We start from the raw sequence: 19,986 nt of genomic DNA, 5'->3' as shown, positions 1-19,986 counted from the left end.
ACGAGACTAAATGAAATAAAATGCCATTTTATTGTTCAGCCGTGTCATAACCTCGTCTCCAAAATAAGAACAGCAGGACTACAACTGTTTTTCGTCAACCAAGCTACCCTTGACAGCCAATAAAACTGGGTTTTATTAGACCGCCAGTGATGGCGTTAAAGACTTTTCTATCAGACATCCAATGACGGCATACAAAATAGTTGATAACCTACCAGTGATACTGTATATAAAACACTTGTCTCTAGATTTATCCCCGACCCACCCTCAATTTTACCCATTTCCCTCCTTAGAACATTTGTGACACTGACATTTTATGCTTAAACAAGCACATATTAAGAATGCATATTTCTCCATTTCTGAGATTATAAAAAAAACTACACAATGTTACACTTTAAGTCAGAGTACAATTCAACTGATTATTAGTGTTCTACACATTCGGCCATAAACCAAAGGAACATTGTATAATATCACTATAACTTAACACTACATGTAATATACGTTTAAAAAAAAAAAAATTAAAATTACAAATGATTAGCATTGAAGAGAAAATGAAGATGGCTAGTGTGAAGGCAAGCTGGGTCAGTACCATAACAGAGAAAGAGTAATACAAAAAGAAATAAAAAAATAGAATAGGAAAAATAGAAACAAAACTGATAAGAATACAGGCAAGGCTAAAACATGTGTTTCAAACTTTTAAGATCCACCTCATGTGCATTCATCCATATATAGGTAACCTGCTCCAAGACCTCCATTGTGCGATTCCACACCTCTGATTCTTAAACCCTTTCTTTACCCCCTGTTTTCACTTGCTTCAACATTCCTATGGCAACCATCTTGTTTGTTTTCTTGTGTCAGGCACTTTCCTAGACCCCATTATTTCTCTCTTTACCTTCAACAACACTACAGGTCAATAATAATGCTGCTCCGGACAATACAGGCCAATCACGATGCAGGTTCTATCAGAGTACAACTGCAGATAAAACACAGGTAGAAAATAGGAATTGAGTTACAAATTTACAGTTTTTACTTAAAAAAAACAAAGTGATTTGAGAGTTTAGGAGAAGCCCGTCTCACCACTCCTACAGGTCAGTGTCAAACCAGGCCAGCTGGTTGCTGTCCATCAGGTCCTGGGTGTGGCCGAGGTCTGGCAGCGGGTCGGTGTGGTGGCCCAGGTCGGGAAGAGTGTCGGCATGGTAGTCGGCACCTTCCATCATTGGGTCCAACAGTGAGTCCTGGCCGTAGGCTGATGGATAAGTTCTGTAGGCTCCATCTAAAAAAAAGAAAGAAGGCAAAAACAAAATGCTTTAGTGCATGTGGATTATGTATTACCTCTCTAAATTCAATGAACAATAATGATTTGTCTCATATAAGTTAGATATAGCCACAATAAACTTATTTTAACAACAAGGTGATTTGTAATATCAGATTACATAAACAAGAGGTGAGAGATAAGAGTCGGAGAGATTAAAATGTTATTCACCATCTGGCCTATAAGCCAAAGGGTCCCCCTGAGCTCCCATATCCAGCCCCAGGTCTCCAGTCTAAAAAAAGAAAGAAGGAAAAAAGTTAGAGGCATCATATCTGGTTTGTGTCACAATTCTATTGCTGAAACTAATTCCTCAGTGGATGTTGTTAATCACACGTTCTCATTGCAATAGATATTACATTTAATGTTAATGTATAAATAAAATACTGTATCTTTGCAGATGCAAGGCAACTTGTTATCTCCCTCCAACTTTAGGGTGCTGTAGGCAAAAACAAGTCTTGCTGCATCCAAGTCCAGGGTTCCTTTTAACGACTTGAATGTAACTGTTATCCTCATCCATACTTTTCAATGTGATACCGTTTGATATAATATAATTGTGTGTACCTCATTCCAGGCCATGGGCTCAGTTCTGAACAAAGAGCTAGTCAACTCCACTGACAGACGTTTCTTGTAGTCCTGGGGCTTGTCCTCAGACATGCGGAACAGCACAGCTGCAGCATAGGTTGCTGCAGGAGGGAATGTACCAAAACACGGGTCAAGTCACTCTCACAGACGATGCAAAATGTATGCACAGTCTGTATTTATAGAGGGCTACTCACCAACTCCTTCATTGCGGGAGTGCAGCAGCTCAGTAAGAGGTGCGGTGGCTCCTTCGGCTTCGATTGCCTCAGCAGCTTCCTTGTCCTGTGCCAGTTCGCACAGCACACCTGCTGCCACACGCTGGATATTCTCCACTGGAGAATACAATAACTGACAAAGACAAAACATAGTTAGTGATATGTATATATTGTGTTAAAAGAATAGTGAGAAGAGGCAAAAGCAGTCCAAGGATTTGAGATCGGGATTCTGTTTTACCTGGACAAAGAGTGGAATGGTGTTGAGCCCTCTGATGACAATTCTGTTGTGGACATCCCGGGCCAGGATGTGCAGAGCTCCTGTGCAGCCCTCCACTATTTCTTCCATACGCACACCCTCCTGTTAGAGTGTGAGTAAGGAAAAAAGAAATTAACCACTAATATACACATATAGAAAATTCTGGAGTTTTGCTGATTTGGTCACACACCACAAACTGCTGCTGATTGCCTCCCATGCTGGTGCGCCTCTGGGTGTCCTGGTGAGCTCGGACGAGCAGTTGGACCAGACGGGGGATGGCTCCCTGCTCGCGTAGAGCACTGTGGTTGGCTGGGCAAAGAGCCAGGTTCCTGATCAAACCAACTGTGGCCTAGATGGAGGGAATAATATAAATATATTGGTGGGTTAGAGGTAAATCTTTGTAATCACAGATGTTGGTATATGCACGTTTCGTGGAAAATTGTGTCACTAGTTGGGGGAAAGTGAGCAAGTATGGATTCAGCTACTGACCTTGATTAGTGGCCAGTGGGAGGGAGGGTGCAGGAGTTTGACCACCACAGGCAAGCCGTAATGAAGACGCACAGCATTCTGGGCCATCTCAGCATCCTGGTGGCGAGAAGTCAGGTGACGCAGGGCACAGACCGCTGGCTCTGTGATGTCCTCCCTGTCACCAGCACGGAGCACTGTTCGCACCAGAGCCTCAATGCCTCCAACCTGGTGGGATAAGATCAGTTGACTACATGTTATTGTGTGGTGAGAAAGAAAAAGGCATTCAAAGACTTCAGCCAAGATAGATAATAAACACCCGAATAGATATCATTAGTACCTGGCAGACCATGAGTTTGTTACTATAGTTGTTGCAGGTCAGGTTGGAGAGGATGCCAGCAGCACAGGTCACTACGTTGATGTCATCACTGCCCAGCAGCTGGACAAGGGTTCCTAAGAGACCCTCCATTCCCTCCTGAATAGATCAGAAGATGAGTCAGCAAAAATAGAAAAAGAAGTAATCTCTCAGTAATTCTACTTATATTCTTTTTTTTTTTGAGATTCTAATGCTCAAACCTGAGGCTAAATACTTTGGTGACCACTGAGAGTGTTGTACCTGTTTAGTGGCAGCATCTGAAAGATTCCTTAGTGTCCAGAGACAGTTCTGGACCAGACGCTGGCTGGGGTCTGTCAGGTGAAGCCCCAGGGCCTGCATGCCACCTGCACACATGTCAAAGTAAAACAAATTCCTTATATCAGAACACACAGCACTGTTGTGCTTCACAGAGAAACAAAAATGTATATGTAAGTACTTTTTAAGAATTACATTCTATTGCTATACGAGTATGTACATACCAGCCTCTACGATGGCAGGCTTATTGCTTGAGCAAACTGAGAGCACCTTAAGCACTCTACTTGTGGTCCACAGCAGCTTCTCATATGTGAATGTCCTCATGATGTTGACCAGGGCTTGGGGGCCACCGCTGGCCAAAATGATCAACTAAAACATAAAAAAACATCAGTTTTAAAAGCAAACAAAAGAGAGACATTTAGATGTGTATTAATAGACTCAATGTTAATGTATGCATAAAACAGCTGGTGCTCTAATACCTTGCTTTCCTGATTGCCATATGCAAGGATCTGCAGGCAGTCGGTAGTGATTGCCAGGAACTTGACGTTGGTGTTTGAGAGCAGGGCAACCATCTTCTGCAGTCCGCCTGCGAGACGCACCGCCATCTTGGCCCCTTCTTGATGCAACAACAAATTGTGGAGTGTAGTGATGGCATAGAACAACACACTGTCCACTGGTGAGCTGGAAACACAAAAATGAATGCATGAAAAACAATACTAATCTTTTGAAACCACAGTTGAATTAAAACACACCAAGAATATGATTTTCCTACACTGAGCACTAGTAAACCTGCTAGTACTTTGGAGAAACGTGCGAGTATGGCAGTTTCCTGAACTCACATCTTTACTACCGAACCTGAAGTCAAGAATAGAGAAAAACTACAATTTCTTTTCAGCCCTTTAAACCTTTAGTGACAGTGTACACTATTATTGCAATGTTTCAGTGGTAGGCAACCAATATATACACATATTAAAAAGTATATTCTGTGTTTAGGTAGCTGCTCATGGCATGTGTATTCAAAGGGTGTAATGTGATTCTTTGGTGGAAATGCATGCGACATCAAACAAGTGAATAACTATTTTGACTATTAAGGTGAACCACAAACAAAGAACTTGATACAGAAATGTTCAAATTGAGTTGATGGGTATCCTATTCTTTGTGAAACATGATGTTTAGTGAAAATGTATTAGCTGAGCATGTCATCATTGTTCTTCACTTGTCTCACTGCGGCTCAGTTTTTAGTTAATTAATGCTGACAGATTCCAAGAGTGGCATCAGAATACAACTCTTGTATTATACAAGTCTTCAACTTCAGAGTAGACAACGAATTTTGGGTTCCGTATATAAGGGAATCACGACAAATTAAAAAGGTAATACTTTGTCATTGCAATTAATATAACACTGTATATACCAGAGGCTATTAGAAAACATGTATTACTAGCAGGATAGAGCTTAATTCAAAATGCGTATAATGGCATTAGATTCTACCATTGAAGTTACTATTGGTTGACACAAGACAATGTTGTATTAAACACAAAGTTACAAGGAGCCCCAACAAACTAGCCCGTCGAACCACAGTTATCAAACTGCTAAAAAAAAAAACCTCCAACACAGACAACTAACATAAGGTTCAGAATATTCTTATTAGCTCAGGGTTTTCCAAAAGTATTCAACTGAATGTACACTTACAAGTTCCTCTAACATGCTCTGTCGAGCTAGTACCACAGTCTCTCCAGTTTCTTACCCCAGCATCTTGACCAAGGCAGGGATGCCTCCAGACTTAAAGATCGCAAGAAGCCCCTCACGATGATGAGAGAGGTTATGCAAGGTGCCAGCAGAGCAACGAGCCGTCTCCACATCACCAGTGTTCTGCATAGCACGAACAACTGCAGAAACCATTTGTGGTGAACGCATCAGGGCGTGTCGCGATGCCTCCTTCTTTGACAACTGATGAACCATTACAGCTGCTTTATTCACAACCACCTAGGACAGAGGTAATATCTGTTAGGGATCTATGATCCAAGAAGGGAGTACACAAACTTGATTGCCAATGGCTTGAATAATACCACAAGTTACCCAACAGGTAGTGTTTTGCGTTGGTGAACTATTTCATATGTTCATTGAAAACAAACCTGATCTTCATCATTGAGCAGTTTGGTTAGCTCGGGGATTGCACGAGTGGCCAGCTCGGCATCATCTTGATAGTTAATTAGGTTAACGACGGCATGCTTCAGCATCTGAGAGGGTTCTGCCAGGCGCTGCACTGCGGTTGGGTGAGCAGCATCCAGTTGGGTGGGTGGGATCTGGATGCCCTCCTCCAAGGTCTCAGGGAACATGGCAGCTCGGACGCGCTGGGCCCGAGTCATGGCATAACCCTCGATGTCTGAATAATGACAAAATGACGATTAACACAGAGATTATTAGAGAATTTGACTAACACATGACTCCGTAGCTACAATACTACATGTATTATAAATTACAGACCTGGGGTCTCAGGAGTGAAGGGCGGGTTGAACTCCCAATCGTACAGAGATGGATCATCCTCCTCGGCATCAGGATTACCCTTACCACTCAGAGATGGTGCAGTGGTGGTGACTCCAGACTGGATGCCTGAATCAAGGTAAGACTGCTGCTGCCATTGGCTCACAGCAGTCTTACTGTCTCCCATTGCCATGTCCAACTCCATCAAATCAGCTACAAAAGAAAAAGGACAAAACATAAGGACCAAAAGGCAAAAAAACAACAACTTACCTTTACTTTAGTGTCTAACTTGAAACAAAGCTTTTCTTAAAACCAGTGGACTTACAGTGTTCAGAAAACCTCATACGAAAAAAAAAAATCAAACCTCAAGTTTTTGAAAATGAGGTCAATTAATTTATTACTTTAAGTGGTGGTTATTTGCTGTCCATATGTCCAAATATACAGGGATATGTGAAAAGTGACATCGCTTTTAAGCAAATGTGTGGCACTGGTAATCATTGTGTGGGTGAATGTGAAATTCCAATTACAATCCTAACAAATGTGTCCTCGTCCCCAAGAATAAACTTCAAAAGGAACAGAGAGCATTTTAAAAAAGGACGCCATGTGCTCACCTGGCCCCAAAGTTTCCAATTACCACAGCACCTAAAGGCTCAACGTATCTTATTCATCTACACTGCACATTTTTAGTATAGCAATCAAATTTACTTCTGAACGGCCATGTTAAAAGTGACATAAAATATTAAAATGCGTTATGATGTTTTTTTCATACTTACACTGGGTAGCCATTGTTCTTGCCTGCCCTGAGCCCGCACAGCAGATTTGTCTGAAAAATTGAAGAGTTGCAGGGAAACTGAGACAAATCGCACTCTACCTCGACTTTTCCAAAGCTGGGCCAAAGTCGCAATGTTTATGCGTTTATACTACGTGTTCTCAATGATCAAGCTTCTGTATTCTGCGCTACCTGTGTCAGATCCTTTTGATTCAGACGCTTGTTTGTCTCACTAACGTAGCTACGAGGGGAAATGCCGAGCCTCCACCTCCAGCCGAGAAAGCAAAGCGGTGGGTATTTCCAGGCCAGCACGAACACAATTCACCATTCAGCAGCAAAGAACATCAAAGGCATATTTCTCCCCCTCCCCCTACCACGGCCAAGTTCCGACCTCGCAGCTTGGGTTTCCAATGAGAGAAACTCTCCCCTCCGCCCCGCAATCACTTCAATGACTCCTCCTCTCATGGTAGGTCTGACTACGAGCGAGCTGGCTGGTTAAAACCAAACAAAACCCGCAGCTACCACCAAAGGTTAACTCAACCATCAACATATTTTGTTAACAAACAATTAGCGCCACCAACACAAGCTAACAGGTTGGATAACTTACCTTGAAAGCTCGCTAGGCTAACATAACATGCGTAGCTAACCGCTCGGCTGGTTAGCAAACTAGCTAACATAAACAAACACTGTGTAGCGAATCACTCACCGGGTCCAAATAAAGAAGACGCACCTTTTAACGTAACAGCTATTATACGCATTTACTGGTGTGGATTAATCCATTGTCAAAGTCGCACACTTCAGTGAAAACCCTGCAAATGTTGAATTCTGGTTTGATTAGCCTCGCTAGCCAGGACGTATGAAAAGTAGATCCAAGCGCCACCGTACAAAACCTGCTGTGCTGCCAGCCAAATCTGAAAACCCCACCGGAGCCCCCTCCCTCGGAAAAGAGGATTTTCTTAAAAAAACCGAATACAGATACGGTGTAAATGACTTGTGTAACAGGCGTAGTAAGCACAGCATTTCTTACCAGAGTCGAGTGGCTCCTCCGTGGTTCTTGTCAGGGAGATTTCCTCTTTTCTCTTGGCTGAAAATAGGAAAACGCTGCGAGGTGAACCACCCGTGAGAGTCCGAACCACACCCGCGGCTGCTCCGCCGAAGATGCTGCTTCCGCCTATGCGATCGAGCATCAAGATGGCGAGAGGAGGAAAAATATAGTATTCCGCCGCACTAGGAAAAAGTAGGGCGCCATTTTAAACAAACTTATAGCGTCGAGACTACCAATTTTCACAATCGTTGTCGTTTTTTTATATTAAGAGCTGAGGACCATGTCCGTTTTATACATTTTGACTTATATAAATGAAAGATGCGTGATACTTGCTGCTCTGGTGGTAGGAAGGGCGAGGTGCATTCATTAGAAAGGAATGTGATTCATGAGCTGCTCTGGGTATGAGGGGTTTAATTAACATTCATTTAAGACAGAGACCCAAACAGCACTATATCATGTATTTATTTATCAGCATTAAGTCATAATTTGCAAATATAAACATGATCTTCTCAACAATCTCCCTTGTCTTGTATATTTTCAAAAGCTGACCGTTAAACTGGACTTGTTTGCAAATGATCGGCTACAGTGGTTGAAGAAAAATAAGCAGATTTGTAACTGCAATCAAATTCCACAATAAACTGCTGGTTTGCTTGTCTCTATAGTTTTTGTTGTAATCAACTATTATCATACCATCCAATAATAATCTCCTATGTATGATGAGAGGCGTGAAAGGGTTTAACAGTGTAGCCTGTGTTTCTTTTCTAATTGTATAAAATTACATGTGTGTACTGTATCTGCCCCGTGGGAACTGATTTATTGGCTGGCTGTGATTTTAATTGTCTGTACTTGCACCTCTACTTACACACCCAAGCAAATTTTCACAGCTATTTTTGGTAGGACATAGTGCTATGACAAAGCCTCATCCCTAACCTTAACCCTAACCATTAAATGCCTACTCATAACCCTAACAGAACCACAATTAAAAACTTAATCTTAACTTTAAAGAGGCTATATGTAAAATATGCAACTAGCGCATAAAAGGGAACAGCAATTCCAATTAACAATATTTAAGAAACTTTCAAAACACAGCATTGTTTGAAAGACTGAACGCACTGTAATAAATATGCCAGGCCTGTACATGGTGCTGTAATGCTACAACGAATTACATTTTTCCAAGAAGCATATCAATTGTAAGGACGAAAATGTGAGCGTGATGTTTTGAGATTTTTGTCACTCTGGAACCTGTTTTCCAAAAACAGTGCATTAGGGCTCCCAAAATGCTGTTTACAAGGACAACTGGTCCTAAAACAGTCTGTGTTTACTCCACAGGTAACAAAGACAACGATTGCAGCGAACTCATGGGAAAGCACTATTTGACAAAACTGAATCAAAAGGTTTTGATGAGAATTTTAAGGAAAACAATGAAAACGGGGGAAATGTGCTGCACATAGTAAAGTGCATGTGCCAGACACGTGCCATAAACTAGAGGTCAAAGTCCAAAGTGTCATAGGGGACACACTTACTGTGGAGAATGAAAGCGTACAACGACCTATTGTATTTCAATAATCAGTGGAAGTATTTTCTTCTCAATTCATCAGCCAGTAGAAATACTGTATATTCAGACACATTTGTTTGTAAATAATTTTAGACCGTGGACAGTGATAAGATGAAGAAGCAAAGACTGCATGAGACCAGAGCAAATGGAAGTGTGAGTTTCTTCATTCACCGGGTTGAACGATTTCCTCATATGGTATTTTATCATTTAATTCACAATTAAAACATACGAGGCTGGTCTTCCACTGCAGTGACAAGAGCAATGTGTTCCACTGACGTGAGTGATAATAGGAGCAGCATGGAAAATATAAAAAGACAATATGAGGAGACATACAAGAGAGAACTAATTTCAAAGATCAAATAATATTTCAGATTGCTTTTGGCGTTTTTTTTTCATTTGCTGCTTCTTTTTTTTATGTCCACCATATTCTGCACCACATGCTCCAGAGACATTTTAATTGTTAAAAAGCCAATTACATGCAATTGTTTCCTTATTTCTTATACTCAGGATTCTGCACAAGGGCCCTTCAGCAGGGGAAGAGTAACGACTAACAGCTTAATCCAAAGATATATAGCTAAAGGCTCCTCATTTGCAGCAGTCTGACCCTTTAAATCATCTCACCTGTCATTGTCAGCAGTGAAAGAAAACGAGAGAAGCCAGGTGGATGAATCCGAATAAATACACCTTTTATTTGACTGGTTTTCAGATCTGATTATACAAACGCCAACACAGAGCTTTGAAATAACAGGACCAATCAGCGAGACAATGACTGTACATTTGTGATGTGACCACCTTCCCCAAATTAATGTTATTACCCTTGTCCACCCAATATCCCTGCCCAGAAACTATTAAACTGCATCACTAGTGCCTCTTTCTGTGCAAATAAAGCTCAGTTACCCACCAACACTTCCACTCTCCCTTTTCAGTGCACTGTCAGTTATCTACAGGTTTGAGCATTATTTACCACAGGGGGATGTTGTCCAATTGTAGAGCTGGGTGTCATGATAGACCCTAGGTGCCTTCTACACAGTAGTACTAGTACTAGTGCTGGAGTGTGAGCTTTTTTTGATTTTGTAGTATATTCATTAATCAGGTTTGGTGTGTGTAAACCAGTAAAAAGAGCTGATCCGGATGCATTGTTTAAGTGGCCGTAGTGTAAGATAGTATTGTAATCGTCGCTTCTTGGTTGAAATGCAAACAGCCAACATCTGTCAACATACAGGCCTAAGCAGGATGAAGTAACTTAACTTAATATTCTTTACTCAATTCACTCTCTCAGACACACGCACGCGCACACACAAATACTGGTATGTTTGTCCCTTCATCTAATAAAAACAAAAGTTTGCAATTTTGTTTCTGTTTTTTTGTTCATAATTCCTTCCTCTGGTCAGGCATACCTGCCCTACATACATTAAACACACACACACACACACACACACACAAACACAATCATCCCTATAGTACCCAAGTGCAGTTTACTCGACTTGCTCTGTTCAGCAGTTCCTCCTGTAAAAACACTAACTGTACCATCACAATAAATGGATGGATGAAACGCTTTCACTCTTGCAGTCAGTCTTTTTCCAACCCACCCATCCCTTCTTCTCATCCCAGCCATCACTCCCCTCATTTGTCCCCCACACCATTTACTCTCACGTAACAGACAGCCGTAACAGTGACAGATACTCGCCCTCAGCGTAACCAGCCAGGAAGATAAAAGAAAAGGAATGGAGAATAGTGTGTGGGAGATGATGTAGTGGAAGAGCGGGTGAGTTCTTCATCTTCATCTCGAGGAGAAATTGAAAGAGAACAGGGAGGAAAAAAAAAAAAGTCCCAAAAGAGTCCATCCCTCCGAATTCCCCTACTTTCCTTCTTCTCCCCACAATATTGTAATGGAGAAGGTGCTGAGGCTGGAGGGAGGGAGGAAGGACAAGGGAGGGTGAAAGGTGACTGAGGTCGAGCATGGGAGGAGAGCAAGGTGAAATGTGTTTGTCTTCATGTGTCCTGACCGTCGGTAGCAGGGGACTCGTTGGCATTGGACAAGTCTGAGTCCGTTTCCCGGCTGGATATGCGGTCCAGTTCTGCCTGTACATCACTCAGGCCCAGCTTGGAACCTGCATTTCATGGAGGTAGATACACATAAACATGTAATATAATGCAAATCACAGAGGCACACCAGCATTTATCCAATGCTTCAATAAGTGATAAAGGCATGATGCAGTAAGTACAATACACAAGGTTAAAATAAGAGCTGGGTGAAATGGGAATATTAACTTCTAATTTCACCGTTTTATTACTTTGGGATGATATAGAATCTTTTGGATTAAGGTTTACATAATGGATTGCAGCAATACTAATTTTATTCTGACCTGGGTTTAGATCTTCAGTTAATTAGTTAACCTATGGTTCAAACTATAAAATATCCAAATTCAAAGTATGTATACTGATATATTTTATTCCATTACTGCCCAGCCCTAATTTCAACCACGTGTAATGACTGTGACAAATGTTAGTTGTGAGAAATGCAATGGAACATGCCAATAAATAAATGAATAAATCACATGAAGGGGGAGCAACGGGTGAAAATCAGGGATGCGATTCTCAATAAAGGGGGTTATTCTTCAGCTGGCACCTGGCTCGTTTGCTTGGTTAAATTTCCATAAATGTCAACATGGCCACTAGCGGGAGATGAATACACATTTTCCAATACATATAGGCTAAATCCATTCACCTTGCCGTTTTTCTTTTAGACAGAAATCTTACTGAAAATGTAGAGTTAATAAAAACGGACAGCTTTGCTGCAAACGAAATATAGGTAAATCACACTGGCAAGCAGCCATGGGATCGACTCCAGTTCTCGGGTTGGACATGTTCTGACATATACGGCAGCACTCACACCATTTTTCAATTACCTGCATATTGATACAGTATACACAAACAAAGTAACTTCATTTATAGTCCTTAGGCCAGTTCACGTGCTATAGAATTTATTGATACAGGAGGAGTCTGATCCCTGCATTATTTATAGAAAGTTTGAGGCTCAGGGCGGAGGGTGGTGGACGGATGGATGGGGGAAGGAACAAATGGATGCTTCTGAAAATGAACAATAACACACAAGCAGGCATAAATGAAGAGAGTCTCTATCACACACACCTTAACGTGGCCAGCATCCTCTGACTAGTGCACATACATACAAACGTTATGGAGGATATTAACAGTGAAAATCCACAGCATAGACTATGAGTGAAGTTAGAAATGACATTTAGTCACAAACAGGTATAAATGATGACTGATGTGTTTGTGTGGCTGCTGGTCGATGCACTCAGATCATATCACAAATCCTTTTTTTTTCCATGTGTCATGAAGGACAGAGGTGACAAAATAAAAGGCCAGCAGATGGAAGGTGGAAACAAAAAAAGGAGATGAAGGACGATGAGTGAAATATGGGTTTTGCTTTTTGTGGTGCAGAACCACAGCACTGTATCAACATCTAGGGCTGGAGCCACACTGGATGCATGTCAGGTGTGTTGTGCAGCCGCTGCTTTGTTTCACATGGGGTTTAACTTAACAATTACATATTATAGTTTAAACATACAACTTATGCCTCCGTACTCAAATAAACACCTGGACTCTTCAATATGAAGCCTTGTTGTGCTTCTACTTTGAGAGATACCGGACATATTATTCTGACAGATGTAGACATTAAGACTGTGATAAGTCAGTTAAAGCCAATCACTTTCATGTTCTTTGGAAATGCCCCGCGATTGCACCACACTGGCAGAAACTAAGAGAATGCAATGGCAACATTTTGAAAGTGAAACTTCCATTTTCTTTTGAGGTATTATATTTGGGAAAGAGGAACAAAGACAGAGATGCCTAAGGTCGACAATTGGGTTGAAGTAATGCACAATATTCATGTGATGGAAAAGCTGACCTCTATCAGAGTACCATCAGATAAATGTAAACACTTTTTGGGGCAGGATTTGTGGAATAAAAGTAGTGAATCATCTGGACTCTTAGGTTCGCTGCTGCAGAGTCTAGAGCGTTCAATGTAAATAGGTATGTCAGCATTTGTCATCCGTAAGTGCTAAGTAGATACAGTATGTATGTGTGAATATATATAGAGTATATATTATATATTTGTGTGTTCATATGTTGATTTGTTGTCTTCGTCTCTCATCTCTACTTACTCCTCCTCTCTTCTCTCTCTCTCTCCCCCACCTCTCCTCTGTCCCCAATTTCCCTTTCAACCCAGCCGACTGAGGCAGATAGGGCTGAACATCTTTGAGATTTCTTCCTGTGAAAAGGGAGTTTTTTTCTCTCTCCACTGACGCCTAGGGTTTGCTCATTGTGTGATTTGTTGGGCTTCTTTTTCTTTCCTTATCTCACCAGGCAAGATGCCTTGTAATATTTGATTAGGCTTGATTGGACTGTGTAACATTTGTTCAGTAAAGGGTTACATACAGTCAATAAAGTGTATTATTATGAACACGAGTGCCTAAATGAAAAGAAAGATGTTCTGTGATGCAGATATGCTGCTCCTGCATCCAGTGTGGCCTTAGCCTTTTTCTTTACATGCGTGTATTTGGCCCCCCCGTGTGTGTTCTCACCTGACTTGCGTACGGTTCCTGGAGTGTTATTCCCGCCACCAGGCGTCCCAGGCCCAGCCGTCCCTGACTTCTTTGTGAGTAGACTGTTGAAGAAGTTGGCCAACACACCCTCACTGGTCTGACCTGAAGTAGACAAGAAGCAATGTTAAAAGAGACACACAATGACTGAACAATGGATGTGTGCAACGATGACGTACCCGACTGTGGCATGGTGTTTGCTACGTTGGCCGCTGCAGAGCGATTACTCGTCCTGGGGGAACCAGTGGGTGCTCTGCTGGTGGTGTCCTATAAACAGCAGATTATTTCACACATACCAACACTGTAATTTTTAATTTAACCTATGAGCCAAAGTAAACAAAAAAGGATCACTCACCACGGGTCGCCCTGCTGTTACAGCTGGCTGTTTGGCAAGCAGCGACTGCAAATTAGAGCACAATAAGCACACTCCCTCCAATTAGTACCTAATTAGCATATCAAGACTCTCAAGCCAGATTCAATTCCCACATGCAGGAAACCAATTATAGTTAAAATAACTGATGTGTTTCCTCACCTGCAGTTTTACCAGAAACACTTGGTCATCTTCTGCTTGAATTTCTTTTTCATGAACAATCTGGTGAGAGACGAGGGAAAAACAGGTTTCTCTTTGAGCATTTTCTTTGAAGTTCTATAACAGATCATGTAAATATCCTGCAAAGATGTCTGATTAAGCTTTTAGTGGGAGCTCATACCTTTCTGACCGGTGGTTTGACTACTACGTCCTCAAAAGTGTCTTCTGCTTTTACTGTCTGGAAGTTCTCGTTAAGTATGGCAATCTTTTTCTCATTGTCCCAACCTGATGGACTGGTAGAGGAGAGCGAGGGTTACAAAACAAACACAGGTGGACACACAGTCCTTGAACTCGGACATGCACTTACATGAAGACGGCATCTCTTTCCACTACTTGTGCAGGGCAGTGGAAGGGGAAGCCGTAGAGTCTATGGACCAGATATTTGTAGAGGATGTCCAGGTTCTTCATCTCCTTCACTGAGGTGTAAACTAGAGATGCGCCGTCTGACACAGCTGTCAAGGGCATTTTCAATATCACGACACATCATATTTGGGCACAAAGACAAACTCAACACCATAATAATGACAAAAATCTTCGGCAACAGCAGCACGGGGGAAAAAACAGATTCTAGCCGAGACTAACTGCTACCATTTCACAGAAGAAATAAAGCACTGGCTCATTTTGAACACAATAACCACTGACGGTGTAATAAGTGTCTGCACTCAACCCTGACTGATGAAATGATTCTATAAACAAACGTTGTCAAGTGGTAGTCGCTGATGTGTGACTTTTATCAAACTCTCTTTGCAACAAAGCAATATGAATAATATAACATCAGACACAGCTGACAGTGGTCAAAGTAGTGCAAGAATACCATTGCTGGGAACTGTGGCTTTGGCCTGAGAAGAGAGCACAAATCACATTTTCCATGACAAATTATATATTAATTAGAATTCATCAGCAGCTCCCAAAACCTGTAGATGAATATAGTCGATTCAATTAGTTCTCTGTGACTTTTTAAATGTTTAGTTTAAGCAACGTTTGGCCCACACCAGCCAACGGGAACATTTATTAGACAATGCTGAATTTGTGAGGGATACACTGAAGACAGAAACGCCTGATGTGGAACTGAATGAAGTCCAGGTGTTCGTCCCTGTAGTCGTGCTCCTTCTCCAATGTGCTGATGGCGTCACACTAAAGAACGAAGACAGAAAATAAGTAGGTGTCAGAAATAAATGTGTTCAAGTACACTTCTCTTGAGTGGCAAAGAATGTTTGAGCAGAAGTGTAGAGCCCAACAAGAAGCGTGTGTACCTTGGTGCAGACCACAACAAGTGGTATGCCCAGGTTGTTTGTGAGTGTGTTGTCTCCTAATGGCAGGAGCACGCTCTCCTCCTCTTCACTCCTCCTCTGTGGGGTGCCATCCTCCCCACTGCCTGGCTCTGTGTACTCCTGGAACTGTTTGACAACTGCACATAACCACGCAAAATGAGTAAACACAAACAATGTGGGGGAAACAATAAGACCTAGCATGGTTTAAAGGATTATTCTCATAACCAGGCCTACTAACACCAAACCCCCAGATCCATAGCTCTAAGGACATTTTCATCCAGAGGAAGAAAAAAAACCACAGCATCATACTTTGTTTTCCAATACACCAGTTGGCCTGATTATCGTCAGTATGACTCACGTCTGTGCTCCAGCTCTCGCAGCGTTTCTGGGGCGATTCGGAGTTTGTCGATGTGTTCCCTAGCGACGGCAGCCCACTTCTGGAGGGTGTCCAGGGCGTTCCAAGGCCGTGACATGTCAATCGTTATCAGCAGCAACGTGTTGCTGACTGAATCCACTGGTACAGCTACTCCCTGCAGACCTTTGTGGTAAAGGTCTCCATCCAACACCCAGGCATTACACCTGGTGTGGTCTAAACACACAACACACACCACTTGAGTATCACTATTTATTCTGTTGTGGCAAAAAAAAGAAGTATAAACGGATGTGGTTATTTTATCAGCTACAAGCAGGTGCTGGTTACCATCAATGTCGTCGTCATGGACACTGAAGTAGAGGTATTCCAGGCCACGCCCTTTCATGTACTCTTCCACCCCCTGTAGCTTTGCAACCAAGGTGGTCTTCCCGGAGCCCACCTCACCTAGACACACACAAATAAAATCAGTCGGTGAAGGACATGATACACGTTTTTCTATTTTCTTACCACACGAGACAAATAGCAAAGCGGGGGTGACAACATAGGTGGTTCCTATGTTGTCTTTTCATTATCTTTGTTTACATTTTTTCACTGTCTTTGTTTAGATGTTTTTTCTTTATATAATGCATTGATTAATTCAGTGAAGCTGCAGCAACTTCAGTGGTTTCTGCAGCTACCAGGTTTTGGTTGCTTAGTAACAACAGATGTGACTAAAGTGCAACAACCGCTGGCATCTTTAAACTCAAACTTCACTGCTATCATACAAATAAAATATTTCAGCACAGGTATTACATGATTACTAATCCAAATTTATTATTGCACAAATAATTAAATTAAATGTATTTTAATGACGTTCGTGCATTACTTATTTTATCAATTTGAATGGAGCACATTCACAGAACTACATATTATTTATGATAATACAGTGCGTTATATTATCCAAGGCCATTTTAAGGACCTTGGTTAAATAACCTTTTAGGGTAAACTGTTTTAATGCTGGCATACAACTTATTTTTGCTTTAATGTGCTGTCTTTACAGATGATTACAGATTTGCCAGCTCGTTGATTAGCTGGAATGGGTAGCAGGTTGTGGATTATCTCAGACGGATGTAGAGACTTTTTGAGTGTGTGTGTGTAAACGTGGATGATGACAGAGAGACAGGGAGGCACCGTCTCTCCTTCAATGGCCGCGTGTCCCCTGTTTTAACAACAGCTCAATGGTTTGTCTCGTCCTGTCAGCATCAAGGGTGAAAGTCCTTTCATTGTGAACACAAATGATAATTCTAAAATAGTATAGTAATGTACGTTAAAGGCGTAGGAGGAGGACAGACAGGTGACATACTGACGTCTTCATCCTTTTATAAACGTCCCTCATCTGACATCAATAATGTGAGAATTTTGCGCCGAGTTATTTTAGTGACATTTTAGATTTCTCTAGTGGCATATTACTGAACAGATGTATAAATATATGTATTTGATTTAGATGTTCAGTTCAACATTTATTCAGTTTCTAATTAAGACAAATATTGTTAAATTTTAATTAAAACATCTAACATACATCTAACCCAGAGTTTTTAACTGATTTTCAAGTCTGATGTGTATTTAAACAGGACACTTGGGTCATATATTGAGTATAATTGCCACATATAAAAACAGGTAGTATATGGACTAATAATAAGGAACAAGTAATATAATTATTTAAAACATTTGAACATATTTAGGGCTCAACACTAAAAGACACATTTCAAAGGGGAGTAAGGGAGAAAGTGTCAGACAGGAATTACTCTCTTGAATTTTAGTGTTTATTGTCCCCCCCAACAATAAAACGGGAAAATTCACCTTCAAAAGGATTACCACTCGTACAACCAGGAAAGTTTTCTGTATTTAAATGTGTGTGGTGAGACTGTGGAACAAAGCATTCAACAGTTTAAAATCTGGGTATACAATTAGATTTGTGTTAATTATTAATACTGGTTTCTTTTGTTTCCATCCATCCCTCATCTACCGCTTTATCCTCCACCAGAGGGTCGCGGGGGGTGCTGTACCAATCTCAGCTGACATAGGGCGATAGGCGGAGTACACCCTGGACAGTTCGCCAGTCCAAGCGCTAACCACTACACCAACCATGCAGCCTCCTTTTGTTTCTATCAATGTAAATAATAAGGATTTTATATATTTTGGTGTATATGTCTGATAATGAGAATAATAGAGCTGAAACTAACAATTACTTTCATAATCAATGAATCTCTTGATTATTTTCACGATTAATCGAGTAATCTTTTGGTCCATAAAATGTCCACAAACCAAAATGATTCAGTATTTAATGATTTCTTTGTTATATGGCGCAAATAAACCAGAAAATATTCACATTTAAGAAGCTGAAACAATCAGAAATCTTGTTTTAATCTTGAAAAAAGCTTCAAACCGATTAATCGATTATCAAAATAGTTAATCGAGAGTTTCAGCTCTATAATAGATTATGCACTTATATCATTTTTATTGTATATGTATGTATAAGACGGTTATGTTATTAATAGAATAATAAGAAAAGAAAATGTATTATATATTATGAATAATTATAAATGAATGACCATAGAGCTCTACACAACATTATGAAATATGTAAGGGTATATAGATTTTTTTTCCACTCTGTTTATTTTTTTTATAATGTATTTTTATTATTTATTTATTATTATTATTGTATGTTCAAATAAACTTTCATATCCATATATGCGGGATTTTCGCCCGTGGTCAGCATCACCTCCACTTAGCCGCTACTAGCATGATTGGACGCTACAATGACTTGCAGTGTTTTGAAGCGACCACGCTGTCTTAGAGGATGATATTGGAGTAAAGAGACGGTGTCGAAATGTATGTGGACAACAAATACACCTGTCTCTCCTCACTGCTAGCCGACGCTCCAGCTACCAGGTTTGAACACAAAGCACCATGCTAGCTCAGCTCAGCTCAGGTCAGCTCGGCTCGGCTCAGCTCAGCCGTGTTATGACATGATGAGCAGCTGACGGTGCTAAGCAGGAGACTGCAGAGAGACACAGATACCCACCCATGACCAGGACATTCTTCCCAGACGGTAGCTTTGATCTCGAGTGGGTTGATACTTCACTGAGGATGGTGGACCTGCAGAGGACAGAGCAGCCCCGTTACAAACACACACAAAGACACACACACTGTTCATTCATTAACACACAAACAAACAGAAAAACAAATGATAACAGCGAGAAGCTAACGCGAGCTAGTGCTACAGTACGTGTGTGTGTGTGTGTGTGGCGGCAGCCAGGGCAGTGCTGGTGCTGATGCTAGTTAGCCTCGTTAGCGGGCTAGCTGTCAAACCATCCTCATCCCAGCACAATGGAGCCTCTGCGCCCAGAGCCCACTGAGTCCACGCTCTCAAAAAACACGCTTAACAAAAAAAAAACCCCGTCACCCACCATAAATCCTGCCCGTCATCCTCCTCCTGGTTGGAGTTGTCCAGTGTGCCCTTAGGTCCAGAGGAATTGGAGGATAATAGTGTACTCCTCCCTGACGTCGCCATCTTCGCAGGGTTTGGAGACCGAGCGTAGCGCCCGGATGTAGCGGCTGTGCACTAACCCCAGTCTGTTGCACCGCACGCCGGGACCGGGGCGTGGTCCGTCCCGCATAAAGCTTGTGCTCACGGCTCCACGCGTGACCTCATCTGCGAAGTGACCGATGATGAAACTTGACTAGAAACTGAATAGTTTTGTTTCATTAAGTCAAATATAAACCAGTGTCACAGTGTAGGTTGAAATGCATTTATTAGTAATTATCTAAGCGTTTGGTTCTC

General features: G+C 41.5%; 2 protein-coding genes across 5 annotated transcripts; both read right to left on the bottom strand.

Annotated features, from left to right (window-relative positions):
- Window positions 1–11: 11 nt before the first annotated feature.
- On the bottom strand, window positions 12–7,907 carry LOC131447264 (catenin beta-1-like). Of its 4 annotated transcripts, none has more exons than XM_058618914.1 (17): window positions 7,733–7,873; window positions 6,710–6,759; window positions 5,940–6,149; window positions 5,588–5,838; window positions 5,200–5,438; window positions 3,935–4,136; window positions 3,680–3,824; window positions 3,441–3,544; window positions 3,165–3,299; window positions 2,849–3,052; window positions 2,550–2,708; window positions 2,342–2,461; window positions 2,086–2,236; window positions 1,871–1,992; window positions 1,481–1,541; window positions 1,075–1,270; window positions 12–970 (listed from the first exon to the last, which is right to left on the bottom strand). In XM_058618914.1, the coding sequence occupies exons 2-16, from the start codon at window positions 6,720–6,722 to the stop codon at window positions 1,080–1,082; spliced, it is 2,307 nt and encodes a 768-aa protein (XP_058474897.1). In that variant the 5' UTR covers window positions 6,723–6,759; window positions 7,733–7,873; the 3' UTR covers window positions 12–970; window positions 1,075–1,079. The 4 variants fall into 4 exon arrangements, with proteins under 4 accessions (XP_058474897.1, XP_058474899.1, XP_058474898.1 ...); XM_058618916.1 differs by lacking the exon at window positions 7,733–7,873 and adding an exon at window positions 7,412–7,566; XM_058618915.1 differs by lacking the exon at window positions 7,733–7,873 and adding an exon at window positions 6,898–7,049.
- Window positions 7,908–9,970: 2,063 nt separating this feature from the next.
- On the bottom strand, window positions 9,971–19,780 carry dync1li1 (dynein, cytoplasmic 1, light intermediate chain 1). The gene is made up of 13 exons (XM_058619933.1): window positions 19,613–19,780; window positions 19,228–19,301; window positions 16,491–16,607; window positions 16,149–16,379; window positions 15,773–15,927; window positions 15,560–15,653; window positions 14,827–14,962; window positions 14,641–14,752; window positions 14,463–14,522; window positions 14,286–14,330; window positions 14,110–14,197; window positions 13,913–14,035; window positions 9,971–11,416 (listed from the first exon to the last, which is right to left on the bottom strand). Exons 1-13 carry the CDS (start codon window positions 19,714–19,716, stop codon window positions 11,298–11,300), a joined length of 1,458 nt encoding a protein of 485 aa, XP_058475916.1. The 5' UTR covers window positions 19,717–19,780; the 3' UTR covers window positions 9,971–11,297.
- Between the last annotated feature and the right edge of the window lie 206 nt (window positions 19,781–19,986).

This window comes from Solea solea, chromosome 20 (assembly GCF_958295425.1).
Source record: "Solea solea chromosome 20, fSolSol10.1, whole genome shotgun sequence".
Lineage (NCBI taxonomy): Eukaryota > Metazoa > Chordata > Actinopteri > Pleuronectiformes > Soleidae > Solea > Solea solea.
The sequence above is the reverse complement of the archived record's forward strand: the minus strand, read 5'-3'. Positions and strand labels throughout refer to the sequence as shown.

What these genes read in the sequence shown, in the direction of transcription:
- LOC131447264 (XM_058618913.1), bottom strand. Translation starts at nt 7,892, where the DNA reads ATGCTCGATCGCATAGGCGGAAGCAGCATCTTCGGCGGAGCAGCCGCG. An exon ending in CAGATGCTGCCACTAAACAG is followed by an intron (nt 3,300 to 3,440) that starts GTACAACACTCT and finishes TGATCTATTCAG; the next exon opens with GAGGGAATGGAGGGTCTCTT. An exon ending in CTCCCGCAATGAAGGAGTTG is followed by an intron (nt 1,993 to 2,085) that starts GTGAGTAGCCCT and finishes TCCCTCCTGCAG; the next exon opens with CAACCTATGCTGCAGCTGTG.
- dync1li1 (XM_058619933.1), bottom strand. Translation starts at nt 19,716, where the DNA reads ATGGCGACGTCAGGGAGGAGTACACTATTATCCTCCAATTCCTCTGGA. An exon ending in GAAGAATGTCCTGGTCATGG is followed by an intron (nt 16,608 to 19,227) that starts GTGGGTATCTGT and finishes GTGTGTGTCTAG; the next exon opens with GTGAGGTGGGCTCCGGGAAG. An exon ending in AGGAACCGTACGCAAGTCAG is followed by an intron (nt 11,417 to 13,912) that starts GTGAGAACACAC and finishes CATGAAATGCAG; the next exon opens with GTTCCAAGCTGGGCCTGAGT.